Raw genomic sequence first — 14,968 nt, forward strand, 5'->3', positions numbered from 1 at the left:
AATGTTGTTGAAAACGAAAAAAATATTAGCTTTCATCCATTTGGTCAACTGTTCTGTAACCCAGTATTTTTTGGTTTTATCCTGCTTTATCTTCATAAATACCATTTGAACATATTTAATTAAAAATATATACTTTCTTGGTATAACATGGAGTTTCCTACAGTCAAGTTACTTTTTTTGAAAAGATTTATTATGCATATGAGAACTGGGGTACAGGCCAGAGGTGTAGGGGATGAGAGGATTCACCAGAGACAGAGTGGGGTACAGAACAGGCAGACTGAAATACACTGCTAAGGAGAGCCGCGGGCGAGACAGGAGCGGTCTGCTGCACTGTGTGGGTATCTCCCTGACTGGGGATCGAACTCGTGCTGCAGTGGCTGTGGCTAGCTTCATAGGTTGTGTCTTAACCCCTTGCTCCCCTTCACTTGGGGAGGCCCCCAGTCAAGTTACTTTTATCGGAATTAAGATAAACAAGATTTCTCTCCTTTATATATATGAATGATTAAATTTTAGCCTAATATTTCATGTTCAAGAAAATTTTCTTCATTGAGAAATTTGAAAAAAAAAACTAGTATTCTAATAAGTCTAAATTTACTAAATTGATCTAACTTTCCACTCAAGTCTGGTGGACCTCACTCTGTGATTTTTGGCTCAGATTACTTCCTTACAGTAAATTTAATTGTGACTATTGACACCTGAGATCCTTCAACTGATTTTTTTTCTTTCCACAGAAAATATTACTGCAAAACATATTGTGAGTAATGATAGCTCAGACAGCGATGATGAATCACATGAACCCAAAGGTAAGTCAGAGAGCCAAGACCTTGTCTAGCAGAAGTCCCTTCAGAGAAGATCTGACTCATTATATCCAATTTTCTTACTGAAGATGCTAATGGTTCATGGTTTGCTCAGGCACCAAAATGATAGAATTGTAACTTCTTACTCAAAGAATCAAGTGCTGTATATGCAATAAAATATGCAGCACAAAGACATCCCTTATTCTTTTCTTTTTAATATCTCAAAAGTATTACCAGTTGAGCAAATGAAATGGTAGAAATTCTAAATTCATTTGCAGTCTTATTTAGAGCAACAGACTTCTTGGCATGAAATCATGATTCAGGAACATTTTTATGTGACTTTAAAAATTGAAATTTTATTATTAAATTACATGTGATTTCTAGCTCCGTTCCTGAGACTTATCCCATTGCCAACACTCCACCTCTTAGGAAGGGGACAATGATGAAAATGGGTAGAATTACCCAGAATTTTGTTGCATATATTACTTTGCAGGCTAGATGGGTCCTTCTACATTTTGGCAAGGCAGTTTTCATCTTGGTGTGGCTGGAGACAGTCAGTGATGGAGTCAGGGGAGGGTAAGCCAAGATCTGGGATATTTGTTGTACATGTTATGTGGTAAAATGGAGTGTACAAAGTATATTTGACACAGCCATTTCTACAAGTGTTCCCACTATTTAAAATAGAGATTTTATAACAAATAGTTGAACATGTCCTATTATATTATTTTAGATCTGATCATCTAGAGCTAAGAAGATATTAAATGTTTTCTTGTCCAAAACTTAACAAATTTCACCAGCCATGGTATAGATACTGGAAAAGACCACTTTATCCTTGCCAAATTATTTCTGAAATTGAAATTCTTTTCTCATAGCTGGTCTGCTACTTCTTCTTGAGTTTTGGTAAATTAGAAAAAAGCATCTTCCCTGGGAAATGCAGCTTGACAGTGTGCAACCACCTGTGAAAGTTTTCAAAAAGGAAATCCACCCCTAGGCAGAGCTCTCAACCCAACACCAGACATGCCCAGTAGGGGTGATCTGAATTTGAGTCCCCATTAGCCTATCACACTGCTGTTGCATTATGCAAACAGTGATTTGCCTCATTAGACACAGTAGCCCCTGATCCTTAGGTGGGAACCCCAAAATAGCCCTACCCTGGAGGGAAGCGAGCCTTAATTATGGCTCCTTCATAATTTACATTTAAATTAGTTTAGTTGCTTAAGTCTTTTTTATTTCAAATGTCTTTTTTTTTCCATTGCAGTACCCTTTGTTTTTTCAAAATACTTCCTCTTTTTTTTTTTTTAACGAAGTACCACTGTTTTACATCCTTGCTAATATTTCAACAATATAGGATTTCTCCTCTCAGGAGGTCAATGTAGCTCTCCCATCACCAAAGAACCAACAGTCCTCCACCATAGTCCCTGGTGCTCTCTGCTCCCCAAACCCCATCCCTCCTGGATGACTCAGATCTATGGTCAGCTTTCAATGGCTGATTCTAAAGTTTGTCTTTGTCTGATCTTTTCCTTGCTTTCTCTTTGTTCCACATATAAGTGACAACATCTGGTATTTATTTTTCTCCTTCTTGCTTATTTAATTTAGTTTAATCCTGTCTTGCTCCAACAAAAGAAGTTAGTCAGTACAAAGGAGCTAGACAGCATATACCTGACATTTCTAGAATTAAGTATGTATTGGTTTAGGGACTATCAAGTAGGCGTGAGAATGGTCTGTAAATTATTAAGTTAATTGCTATAGGTTATCAGTACATTTGATCACCTATATTAGTTGTTTTTGTCTTATGTCTAAGAAGTTTAAGTTGAAATTTAAGAATAAGCCAAATGCCACTGCCAAGAAAAGGTATATCCATTTACAACTTAAAATAAAAACAACTCTTTAGCACACCCTCAATAAAAGGTAAAGTGAGAACAATTTAAGAACAAAACATGATTAACTGAAATATTTGTTAGCTTATTTTTTGTTAAGATTTATTTTTATTTATATAAGAACTGGGGTACAGTCAGAGTTGCAGGAAGGTGAGAGAATTCACCAGAGACAGAGCAGAGAGCAGAACAGTCAGACGGACCACTGCTGAGGGGAGCAGCGGGCGAGGCAGGAGAGGTCTGCCACGCCATGTGGATTTCTCCCTGGCCGGCCGGGTATCGAACCCGCACTGCAGAGACTGCAGACAGCTTCAAAGCGTGGTGCTCAACCCGCTGCACCACCAGGGAAGCCTGTGTTCTGTTAGTTTACAACAATAGGTGTTTGTGAGATCAAAAGTCACAGAACTTCATGGTTCATTTTAATACTCAATTGTCCAAATAACATCTTTTAAAAAAATATTTATGCATACAGGAACTGGGGTGTAAGCCAGAGCTGTGGGGGGTTAGGAGTCACCGCAGAGAGTGGGGAGCAGAACAAGCAGAACTACTGAAATACACTGCTGAGGGGAGCTTCAGGTGAGACAGGAGAGGTCTACTGTGCCATGTGGGTAGCTCCCTGGTAGACCCAGGATCGAACTTGTGCTGCAGTGGCTGGTGATAGCTTGATAGAGCTGTCTTTAACCCCTGCACCACCAGGGAGGTTCCCAAAGAACATTTTTTTAAAGAGAAAAGTGGATATGAGAATCCATATCATGATCTTTCTTTTTTCCTTAGGCACTGAAAATGAAGAAGCAGAAAGAGAATATCAAAATGATAATCAAGCAAGTTGGGTCCATCGTATGTTAATGGCCTTGGTGAGTGATTCAACTTTATTCAATACCAGAGAAGGACGTGCTGGGAAGGTGCACAACTTCATGTTGGGCTTGAATCTCAATACCTCCTACCCACTGTCTCCTTTCCGAGACTTTGCCACACAAGAATCACTGGATGAAGATGAGTTGGATGCCGCTGTGGCAGGTAAGTACATAAAATATAATCCATGGCAGCTAATAGTCCATTGGTAGAGAGAGACATTATCACTATTGTCATGATTTACTCATTTATATTCAACTACACCAACGTGCAGTTAATGTGTCCAGGGTTTTGAATTACTGGTTTGGGGAAGAAATACAGTCCACGGCACAGGAAATGGTCAGCAGGACATAATGAGAGAGTCCTTAGATCTTCTCTGTGGGTCAAGGGCCACTCTCAGAAAACAGGAAACTCTCTACCATGTTTAACTGAAAGGGATTTAAAGTAGACAATTAGGTTCTTACAAAATTGTTCCAAGGCTGGAGGAGCAGGCTTCACACTGAGTGTACAGGAATGACTCCAACACTTCAGAAACATCCCATCACTGTGCTTGGCTGTAGAAGAGCAGAAACATAACCTGTTTCATTTCCCCGTTCACATCTCACAAGGGCGTTTCTCCCTGGCAAGGAACATGTCTCAGCAGATCAGAGCTGTAAGGGAGTCTGATACCGTGGCTTTTAGCCCACTCCTGGGCAGTAATGCATGCAGCATAGGGGCTGGAGCGGAGTTGAGCTCGCCAGTCTACAGTGTCCTTCAGATCTGTCCCACAGGTTCAGAAAGGTTAGATGACTTCCTCAAGGTCACATGGTAAGAACCTACTCATTTTCACATTTGTGCCCTACCCAAATTCCCAAAAACAGTCCTCTTTATTCTTCACTTCCATGGAGTCCCCAAATCAAAAGTTAACTTTGCTTTGGTGACTACTTAGTAGGCAATACTTGTTCTGATTATTAACATATCTAAAATTTTTCTACTTCATCATACCATCATTTTTCCCTTAACTGCCCAAACGTCATTTCTCAGTTAGTTTTGCCTACAAACATTGACAGGATACTACAAAAACTTAAGTGGGAATTTTACCAAAAGTTTTTCTGCTATTCTTTAAAAATCATAATTACAAAATATTTTTGTATTTTTTGTATGAAGTCATGAAAATTAGGATGTGACTTTATATTATATTGTTGCTTTGGTGGTGGTGGTGTTTTAAGATTTATTTATTCATGCATACAAGAACTGGGGTACAGGCCAGATGTGCGGGAGGGCGAGAGGATTCACCAGAGACAGAGTGGGGAACAGAACAGGCAGACTGACTGAAATACACTGCTGAGGTGAGCAGCAGGCGAGACAGGAGAGGTCTGCCCCACCATGTGGTTATCTCCCTGGCGGGCCAGGATCAAACCCATGCTGCAGAGGCTGGGGACAGCTTCACAGCACTACACTCAACCACCTGTGCCACCAGGGAGGCCCTGGTGGTGGTGTTTCTATTTGTTGTTTGAACTTAAGGGATATTGCAAAAACATTACGTTACCCTTGTTGTTTATTTTAAGATTTTATTTTTTTAATTTAATTTTTTTCTTTTTTTTTCTTCATAAAAGAACTGGGGTGTATCCAGAGGTGGGGAGTAAGAGGATTCACCAGAGACAGAGTGAGGAGCAGAATAGGTAGATCTACTGAAATACACTGCTGAGGGCAACAGCAGGTGTGACAGAAGAGGTCTGCTGCCCCATGTGACTTAGCTCCCTGGCCTGGCATGGAATTCAGACCATAGTGATGATTGTACTGAGATTCAACCCCTAGGCCACCAGGGAGGCCCCTACCCCTGCTGTTTAAATAGAAGGAACAGAAACTCACTATTTTGTATATTTATGGCATCAAAGTCTAGGCTAGGATGCAGAACTGATTACATATCTGCAACCCAAATCTTTTTACAATAACTGTAATAAAAGTCTATTTGTGATAAAAATCAATGTGTATTTTAAAATTCATCCAAAAATTGGAAAGCACTTCATCATGTAATCGGCCATGTCATTGTCTTATTTTGTGATGCATGATTATACTTACTGCTGTTGCAATATCAAGTAAATGTGTCTCTTAGAAGCTTGTATTTGTGAATGAATGATGATAGTCTTTTTAAATAAACTCAGACTTGGCATTTAGAGGTAGAAAAAGTCTTCAGTTCTTTTACTCCATTGAAAAGGATGATCAAGGAAAATAGTTAATCATCTTTGCTAAAATTGCTCAACTGAGTTAGCATTAGGACACAGGCCTCTCTACTGCCCAGAAGCCTTTCCCTTCTGTTTACACGCTCATCTGTGTAGTCCTTTATTTGATTAGTCATTGTCTTACTGATGTAAAATTGGAAGTTTCCTTTGTGTGTACTTTATTACATCTGTTTTAGATTATTACTTTGATGACATCACCCAACACAGAACCTTCTGTGGTTTACGCAGTCTGTATTCTGTGCTCCATATTTTAACAACTTCCTGGTAGTTTTGCAATATTTTATATAGATTCAGAGGTGTTATCATCACTTAGTAAAGTACTGGTTGCTCAGTTAAATTTGAATTTCAAAAAACATCTTATATGTACATATATATGTGTAAAGATATATATATACACACACACATATTTATATACAGGGTATATATTGTAAATATGAATCTTGCAACATTTGGGACATATTTGTGCTAAAAAGTTGTTTTTCTGAAATTTACATTTAACTGGGCACCCTGTATTTTTTTATAATTAATTTATTTGGATGTATTTTAGATCAGGTGTAGTCCCCATAAAATTTCCACCACCAATTCACCTGCGCATCATCACCTTAGTTCCTTGTGCTCCCACCCAGTATTTTTTATGGGATAAAGTTGATAATCTTTATCCTCACCTTTTTTCAAATTGTTCTGCATTCTCATTTTTCTTGTTTCCTACGCTCATTCTTGAATTCACATAGTATTTACAGAATTACTTGGTTCTAGGGGTCCCGCAAAGATAGAGGTAATCCTTACTGTCATAAAATTAAAAACTTTTAGATTCATGAAGGAAAACTCTGATATATCTTAGTAAGCAAAAATACTAAAAACCAAAATACCTGATTTGATGAAACTGTAAGTCAGTTCAAATGTATATCTCCCTTGCCCTCTGTGTTGTGTTTGGAGAATAATAGTTATACATTACCTTATCTGACTTGTTTATTTGGTGCTTTTGGAAAGAAGAGTCAAAGAGTTTTCATAAAGTAATACTAGGAAATACAAAATATTAATTATCCAAAAATATGGTATTATAGACACTAAATATTTCTTTTTTTGAGATATTTTCTAATTTTTCACCTTAAATTTTGTTAAATTAATCATCTTTGCAAGCAACTTTAAGTTTCATTCTTTAGTGTGTATCTTATTAAAATTCTTTTCACCCAACTTTTGTATTTATCTAATTGAAAATTGTTTATAGTATAGTGTGTTGGGTTTTTTTAATCAAAATTCATAGGTCAGTGATGAGTTTGTTTCAAATTTATTGTTGACAGATCAACATCACTAAAAATGACTATTATAGACTGAATTTATTGAGTTAAATTAGTGCTTCTCAGGCAAGGTCTTTATTAAGTTAGTTCCTTTTTATCATCTTCTGGTTATTTCCAATTTTGCAATAATTGTGTGTGGAATGAAAAGTTAAAAGGTTTGTTATAAACCCTAATCATTTGGTTCATAAAATCTCCATTTAAATATAGTTACTATATATGCAAAATACCATAATTTGATTAAAACATTCATTAAGGTTGCTATTATATTTTTATCTCCCCCATGCAGAAAAAATATTTCTAATCTAGATATTATATTATTAAAATCTTGCATTTTAGTTTATACTGTGATAATTTTATATATACAAATTAAAAATTGAGCATCTTAGAATTTATAGAACAATCCCTCAACCTAACATGAAAAAATTTGTGTGCTACCTTTGTGTCTGTTACTTTCCTTTGCAGACGATCTTTTAAAAACAAGAGAACTGATGAGATGAAGAAATTCCCCTCATTTGTTTATTTTTGAATAGTTGTATAGCTGGAGAATCTGTCCACTAGCCATGTGCCTTCTTTCCTGTTTACTTTTGTGCTTATGTAATTTACTGAGATACACACCAGCTGGAATAAGAATTGAAGAGATGTCTTAATTTAAGTCAGAGTTCAAAATACAGACATCAAATATTTATAAATTTGTAAACTGAATCTGTGTGATGTGTTTATAAAATGGCCATCACAAATATCCCCAGCTGAACTGCTTTAAAGAAGTCTTACATAATTAAAAACTAGCATATCTCTATACAATCAACTTGTTCACAAGTTTGGAAGCCATGTATGCTTTAAGTTATGGGAGAATATTCTTCCATAATTGCATTTATCAAACTCTCCACATGACATATTTGTACGTTATACAAAAAGTCAGGATCAGGTTCAAATAAATTAGGAAAAACTAACAATTCCACCCCCTCTTTACATGTAATGGGCTACTATGATTATGAGAAATCCTACTTAAATATGACTTGAGTATAGTGTTTTCAAAGGAGACTGGCTTACATTTGATCCCAAATGATATTTATTAGCTGGACAATGTTAAGCCATTGCTTTGCATAAGCTTGGGTTTACTTATAAAACAGAAATAACAGTGGTACATATGCTACAGAGGTAGTGTGAGGACCAAGTAACATCTTCATTAAAAAGTGCTATTGATACAGGAATTGTGATGAGAATAGGAACACATAACATAATTGGGTGTTACTTTAAGCTATTGAGTCTTGTACTTCTCAAACGTATTTGATCATAGATTTTACGTATAGAACATCTACTGATCTTGCAAAACTATGTCCTTTGCAAGAAAGTTTAGCAAGACCACCTCCTGTCAATATATCTAGAAGATTGGAACTGTGGTGTCCGGATACATGCCAGAGCAGGGAATTGTACCAGATAGTGATTTTTCTCTCAAATGTAATCTTGAATTTATAAGAGGAAATAAGTAGACTAGCAGTTTCATGATGAAAAGGGGCTAATCACATCAAATATGAGATAATTGGTCTGCGTTAGTCTTTTAGCAAAGATTTTAAAAAGCACTAATTTTATGAAACCAAAGAAAAATATTTGTGAGTTATTATAGTTGCTTATATTAGGGGAAATCATGGCTTTTAAAAAAAACCTGTTGACATGTTTTTAATTCTTCATATTTAATTGTGATCAAATATAAATATTAACATAGGTTAATGATTACTACATGCATGTGTAGATATACATTGTAGCTATTGCTTTTTAAAGTATCCACTTTAAAGGCTTTTAGTTTTATGGCCATGCCACTTTCTAAAGTGACAGTGTCACGACCTGCATAGAATTTAGACTTTGTCAGCCTGGCTTGGAATCTTGATTCTCACCATCAATGTGAAAGTAGACATCTTGGGACTTTCACATCTTTAATATGAAACTAATGACACTTCCTTTGTAAGGGTCTTATAAGGATAAAAAATCTGGGCCTCCCTGGTGACACAAGGGGGTTAAGACACAACCTATGAAGCTGTCTGCAACTACTGCAGCATGAGTTCAATTCCTGGCCACAGAGCTACCCACATGGCTCAGGAGACCTCTGCTGACTCACCCGCTGCTCACCTCAGCAGTGTACTTCAGTCAATCTGCCTGTTCTGTTCCTTACTCTGTCTCTGGTGAATCCTCTCACCCCACACACCTCTGGCCTGTACCCCAGTTCTTGTATGCATAAATAAATAAATCTGTAAAAAAAAATAAGGCTAAAAAACTTACATGTGAAATTTTAGTGTATCACAGGTACTCAAAAATAAATAAAACTTCTTGTAGGAGAAATAAAAGTACTCAATAATGAATTTCCAGCTTCTTAGTAAAATATTTAAAACATGACATAAGACAGACTTATAATTTTTCACCTTTAAGAAGTTCACACATGTGGGAAAAAAATTCACATGCAATTTCTAAACACTTAAAATTTCAAGGGAATAAACATTAAAATTGGGTTTAATAATATACATCTTTCAATTTGCCAATTATCAGACTTCAGTTTCTGTGATAGAAATTTAGAATCTTGGCTGGTGGCAAAGTACATTATTACTGAATAATTATTATTATTAATTGATATTGATAAGAAAGAGAATTAGCTGAAGATGACTGTTTATCTCCTCTCTCCTTATTGACCTAAGTACTCACCTTGAATATAATATGACTTGTTTTTTTTTTTTCTTTAACTTGGCCCACCTTTTTATTCAGTCATGACCTTATTCTTATTTATTGCTCCCTCTCCCCCATAGCTTGCTTGCTTTCTTTTTTTTCTTTTTTTTTTTTCTTTTTCTTTTTTGGTAGCAAATGTGTTTTTTATTTAGGACATTCATTCACTCCTCTTTCCTTCAGCTTTTCTGGGCAATATAAACTCCCTCAGCTGTAAACTCTTTCCTTCCCTAGTCATAAACATTAGTAAATCTTTATAACATTCTTATTCTGTGTTTTAGAGATGGAAATTTTTAATAGACTTGAGAAAAGAAAACACATGTTTTTCTGTTCACTCTAGATACTTAGAGGTACATTAGTATCTCCTAAGTAACAATCAAGGTCTAATTTAACAACTGTTTCAATTCACATTGATTAAATTTCATGGCTACTTTGTTCATTAGTGTTTTAATTTCAGCTTTTATTGTTGATGAAGATTGTGGATTTAATTGTCAGTAAGAATTTAAAAACTTGCCTTCATTTTTGATCTCTTGCTCTCAAAATATAATAAGTAATATTAGCTAAAATAATTAGAGTGGGCCTCCCCTGGTGGCGCAGGCAGTTGAGCGCAGCACTGTGAAGCTGTCCACAGCCTCCTCAGCGCTGGTTCGATCCTGGCCGGCCTGATCCTGGCCCGCCCGCCAAGGTCCCACATGGCAAAACATATCTCTCCTCTCTCGCCCATTGCTCCCCTCAACAGTGTATTTTGTCAGTCTCCCTGTTCTGTTCCCCGTTCTATCTCTGGTGAATCCTCTCACCCTCCCACACATCTGGCCTGTACCCCGGTTCTTGTATAAATAAATTAATTAATTTAAAAAAAGATTTAAAATAAAATAATTAGAGTCAGTATCACTTTATTAAGAACTATAGGGAGTAAACTAACATGGACTGGATTCTGGCCACCTCTATTTTCCTGAATATTTCAATGATTCTTTTTATCTAACGTTCACAACAGTTCCATGAGATGGTTAATAGCTATATTTTATAAGTGATGCTATAAATATGGGTTGGTCTGACCCTCTAGATTTTGTTGATTCATCTATGAAAATGCTTGCAGAATGGGTGTAATAGCTTATTCAAAGATCACAGTGTTTATTTAGTGTCAACACCTTCATGCTGCTCTACTCTGCCAGACCTCCTGCTTCACATTGCCCATCTTCTTCCCAATAGGACAAGGGAAACCAATGTGGGAACAAAGGGCCAGAACGCAGCAATTGCATATCATTTCATTCAACTCAAATTCAATTCTGATCACATTTCTTTTCCCTGGGAAGTGAGTTAGGAGCATCACACATAAATACGAAGAACTTCATGTTATCAATATTATTTTTTCATGAACTTAATCATCTCCAAGTCCTGTTTTCCTTCAGACCCTTTGGCATCTGCTTCTACTCACCTTCTTGTTCCTCAAACATACCTTATTCCATCTTAGGCCATTGTTCCAGTTCTCTTCTCTTCCAAGAAAAAAAATACCCCCAAAATCTTTAGATTTCCAGTTCCATATTATTCTAGTCTTACCTCAAGGTCTCTTTCTCAACAAATTCTCCCCATGACCATGTACACTCTCTGTTATTTTCTTCAATGCATTTCTCGCTGCCTGAACTATCTTTTCATATATTTAGTTCCTGACTTCTAGGCAGTATACTCAGAATGTAAGTTTTGTCATAGCAGAGTTTGTAGCTGTCTTGTTCAATACCTAGAATAGAGCCTGAGGAGTAGGAGTAGATAATGAATGCACACCCAATGTGTTGGCTGGATTATTTTCTTCAAACACCAGCCTTGTGTTGGATGCACACCAACCACGAGAGAGACAGTGTGTGATGCTTGCAAACTCTGCCACTCACCAAATGTGTAATTGCAGAGATGACTTTTAACTGACTTCATCCACCATTTATAGATCTCTTCTACATCACGTGTCTGTTATAAGACTTAAAAAGATAACATATGAGGAAATGTTTTTAAGCCAGCAAAGACCTATGATAGGCGAGGTAATGCTAGCAAAAGAGTTGGGATGCACAGTTATAGTTAATGCCAGGACCTAATCTGGTCATGCACCATCCACTTAATCCTCAGAGCAGCCTTCTCTAATTGATTCAGTTACCCTGACATACAGGTGAAGAAACTAAGATTAAAAGACAGTCATTTACTTACAACTTTCAAAGCAGGACTCATACCCAGCTCTGTTTGTCTTATAAATCTGAGGATCTAACCCTATGGAATTCAGTCTCACAACTTGACATCAAAAATATTTTCATGTTCTAAACAATGTTAGATGATTGTTTGATTCATTCTTTTCTTTCTTCTCTAAAGATCCTGATGAATTTGAGCAGATATATGAGCCTCTGGATGTCAAAAGTAAAAAGATTCACGTCGTGGACAGTGGCCTCACATTTAACCTACCATACCCTTTGATCCTGAGACCTCAGAGAGGAGTGGACCTCATCATCTCCTTTGACTTTTCTGCAAGGCCAAGTGACACTAGTCCTCCATTTAAGGTAAAGAGAAGTGATGTAGCATTCTATTACCCACTGCCTTCTTTGGCATCCCTTGTAGATATCCTAGTTCTCATGACCCCAATTTCTTACCATTTTTACCTTTTTTTAATATTATTATGAATAATATTCCTAACACACTGATATGGCTCAATCATGTAATTAAAGAAGTTTTTCTTTTTATATCATTAAATTCATTTCCTTATATAGTTGCTCATTTTTGTACAGTAATTGGTTTCTTCCCTCAGTTATTGTCCCTGTAGTTCTTCTAACACCATAGCACCCATGATCCATCACCACAGTCCCTTGTGCTCTTACCTCCCATGTGACCCGTCTTCTTCCCTTTTCCCTACTTTAAGCCTCATGTCTATGGTCAGTTTTGTCTTTATGCAATTTTTGTCTTTTTTCCTGATGTCTTATTTGGTTCCCCTATATTCCATCTGTAAGTGAAACCATCTGATATTTTTCTTTTTCCTTCTGACTTATTTCATGGAGCATAATTCCTTCCAGCTCCACCCATGTTGCTGAAAGTGGCATGAGTTTATCGTTTTTGATCACTGAGAAGTATTCTATTATATGTATGTGTGTGTGTATACACACACACACACACACACATACACCACATCTTCTTGATCCATTCTTGTTTTGGGACATTTAGATTGTTTCCATATTTTAGCTGTTGTTAATAGTGCTGCAGTAAACATAGGCATGCGGGTTTGCTTTTAATGGTTTTGTGTCCTTTGGGTAAATTTCTAGGAGTGGAATTGCTGGGTCATATGGCAGTTCCATTTTCAGTAATTTGAGGAACCTCCACACAGCTCTCCATAGTTGTTGGACCAGTTTTCATTCCCACCAGCAGTGTAGGAGAATTCCTTTTTCTCCACATCCTCGCCAACATTTGTTATTGCCATTTTTTTTTAAAGATTTATTTATACAAGCACTGGGTATAGTCAGAAGCGAGGGAGGGTGAGAGAATTCACCAGAGCCGAGCAGGGAGCAGAGCAGGCAGACTGACAAAGTACACTGCTGAGGGGAGCAGCGGGCGGCAGGAGAGGTCTGCGCGCCATGTGGGACCCTTCTCCGGTGGCTGGGGAGCAGCCGGGGATCGAACCAGCGCTGCAGAGGCTGCGGGCAGCTTCGCAACCCAGTGCTCAACTGCTACGCCACCAGGGAGGCCCAGTTTTCTTTCTTTCTTTCTTTTTTTTAATATTGGCCATTCTCACTGGTGTGAGGTGATATTTCATTGTGATTTTGATTTGTAGTTTCTAATAATGAGTGCAATTGAACATTTTTTTCATAAGCTTGTTGGCCATTTGTATTTCTTCCTTGAAGACATATTTATTTATTTTTTAAAAAGATTTATTTATTTATACAAGAACTGGGGTACAGGCCAGAGGTGCGGGAGGGTGAGAAAATTCACCAGAGACAAAGTGGGGAGCAGAACAGGCAGATGGACCGAAAACACTCCTGAAGGGAGCAGAGGGCAAGGCAGGAGAGGTCTGCCGTGCCATGTGGGTATCTCCCTGGCTGGCTGGGAATCGAACCTGCACTGCAGAGACTGTGGACAGCTTCACAGCACTGTGCTCAACCCACTGCCCCACTGGGGAGGCCCTGCAGATGTATTTAAAGAAGTTTTTAAATGAGTCCCTATGAGGCGCATTAAAGTTCCTGAAAAGACAAGGGTGATACAATGTATCTGAAGTTCAGGAAGGAAAATAGATTTGAAATAGATTTGGGATTTAGCAGGTCAAAGATAATTAAAACCCTGCCTGGAGAGGACATACTATTAGAAGAGAAAGACATAAAACAGTACCTTGAATATTCAACAATATTATCAGGAAAAAAGGAGAAAAAAACTAAGGGAGTATAGAGTGTCACAAAAACCAACTGGAGATAATTAACTACAAGGAAGACTGGTGAACTGGACAAGAGCAAGATCAATAGGGTGGAGAGGATAGAGATCAATGAAGGATTTCCAGCAGACAGGTGACTTCATGAAATTGGAATTTTAGGATGATTAATCTGACAATGGAAAGTTGGATGAATTGGAGAATGGAGGGCAAGATTAAAATTAGAGGGGTTTACTGAAATCTAAGCATAACACAGTAAAATTCAATGCCAGGTAGGTGACTGACAAGAGCAGGATTTGATGAGCCACAAGCTGCAATGGGAGGTGAATTTTATTTTCTTTTTTTTAAAGATTTATTTATTTATACAAGAACTGGGGAATAGGCCAGAGACACAGGAGGGTGAGAGGATTCACCAGAGACAGAGCAGGGAACAGAACAGGCAGACCTGGTGAGACAGGAGTGTCTGCCACACCATGTGAGTATCTCCCTGGCCGGCCAGGAATCCAACCGGCGCTGCAGAGGCTGCGGACAGCTTGACAGCGCTGCGCTCAACCTACTGCGCCACCGGGGAGGCCTGGGAGATGAATTTTAATGGATGACTCTAAGATGATAGCTTAGCAATTGATTCTAGTGGTGAAAGAAACTGTATTATTCATTTTACCAATGGGAGTGGGAGTATAAAATATCAAAGTCATCATGTTATATATGAATCAGAGCTTTAGAATTATTTTGTCCATTTCTTCCATTCTCCCCCGTCCCCTAAATGTACTTATATCCTTTTATTATTGGTTTAGTATAGAATAAAATCTGTCACTCAGAAAGTAGTGAACTGTAT

At 37.5% G+C, this 14,968-nt stretch overlaps 1 protein-coding gene across 1 annotated transcript in view; it reads left to right on the forward strand.

Annotated features, from left to right (window-relative positions):
* PLA2G4A (phospholipase A2 group IVA) overlaps positions 1-14,968 on the forward strand; it is a 150,558-nt gene that overhangs the window by 110,788 nt on the left and 24,802 nt on the right. The window contains exons 13-15 of the mRNA XM_037506320.2: positions 732-803; positions 3,446-3,688; positions 12,102-12,286. Coding sequence (XP_037362217.1) covers positions 732-803; positions 3,446-3,688; positions 12,102-12,286 — 500 coding nt within the window. The remainder of the gene's footprint in view (positions 1-731; positions 804-3,445; positions 3,689-12,101; positions 12,287-14,968) is intronic.

Source organism: Talpa occidentalis, unplaced genomic scaffold, assembly GCF_014898055.3.
Source record: "Talpa occidentalis isolate TD23 unplaced genomic scaffold, MPIMG_talOcc4v2.1 talOcc4.12, whole genome shotgun sequence".
NCBI classification, from domain to species: Eukaryota; Metazoa; Chordata; class Mammalia; order Eulipotyphla; family Talpidae; genus Talpa; species Talpa occidentalis.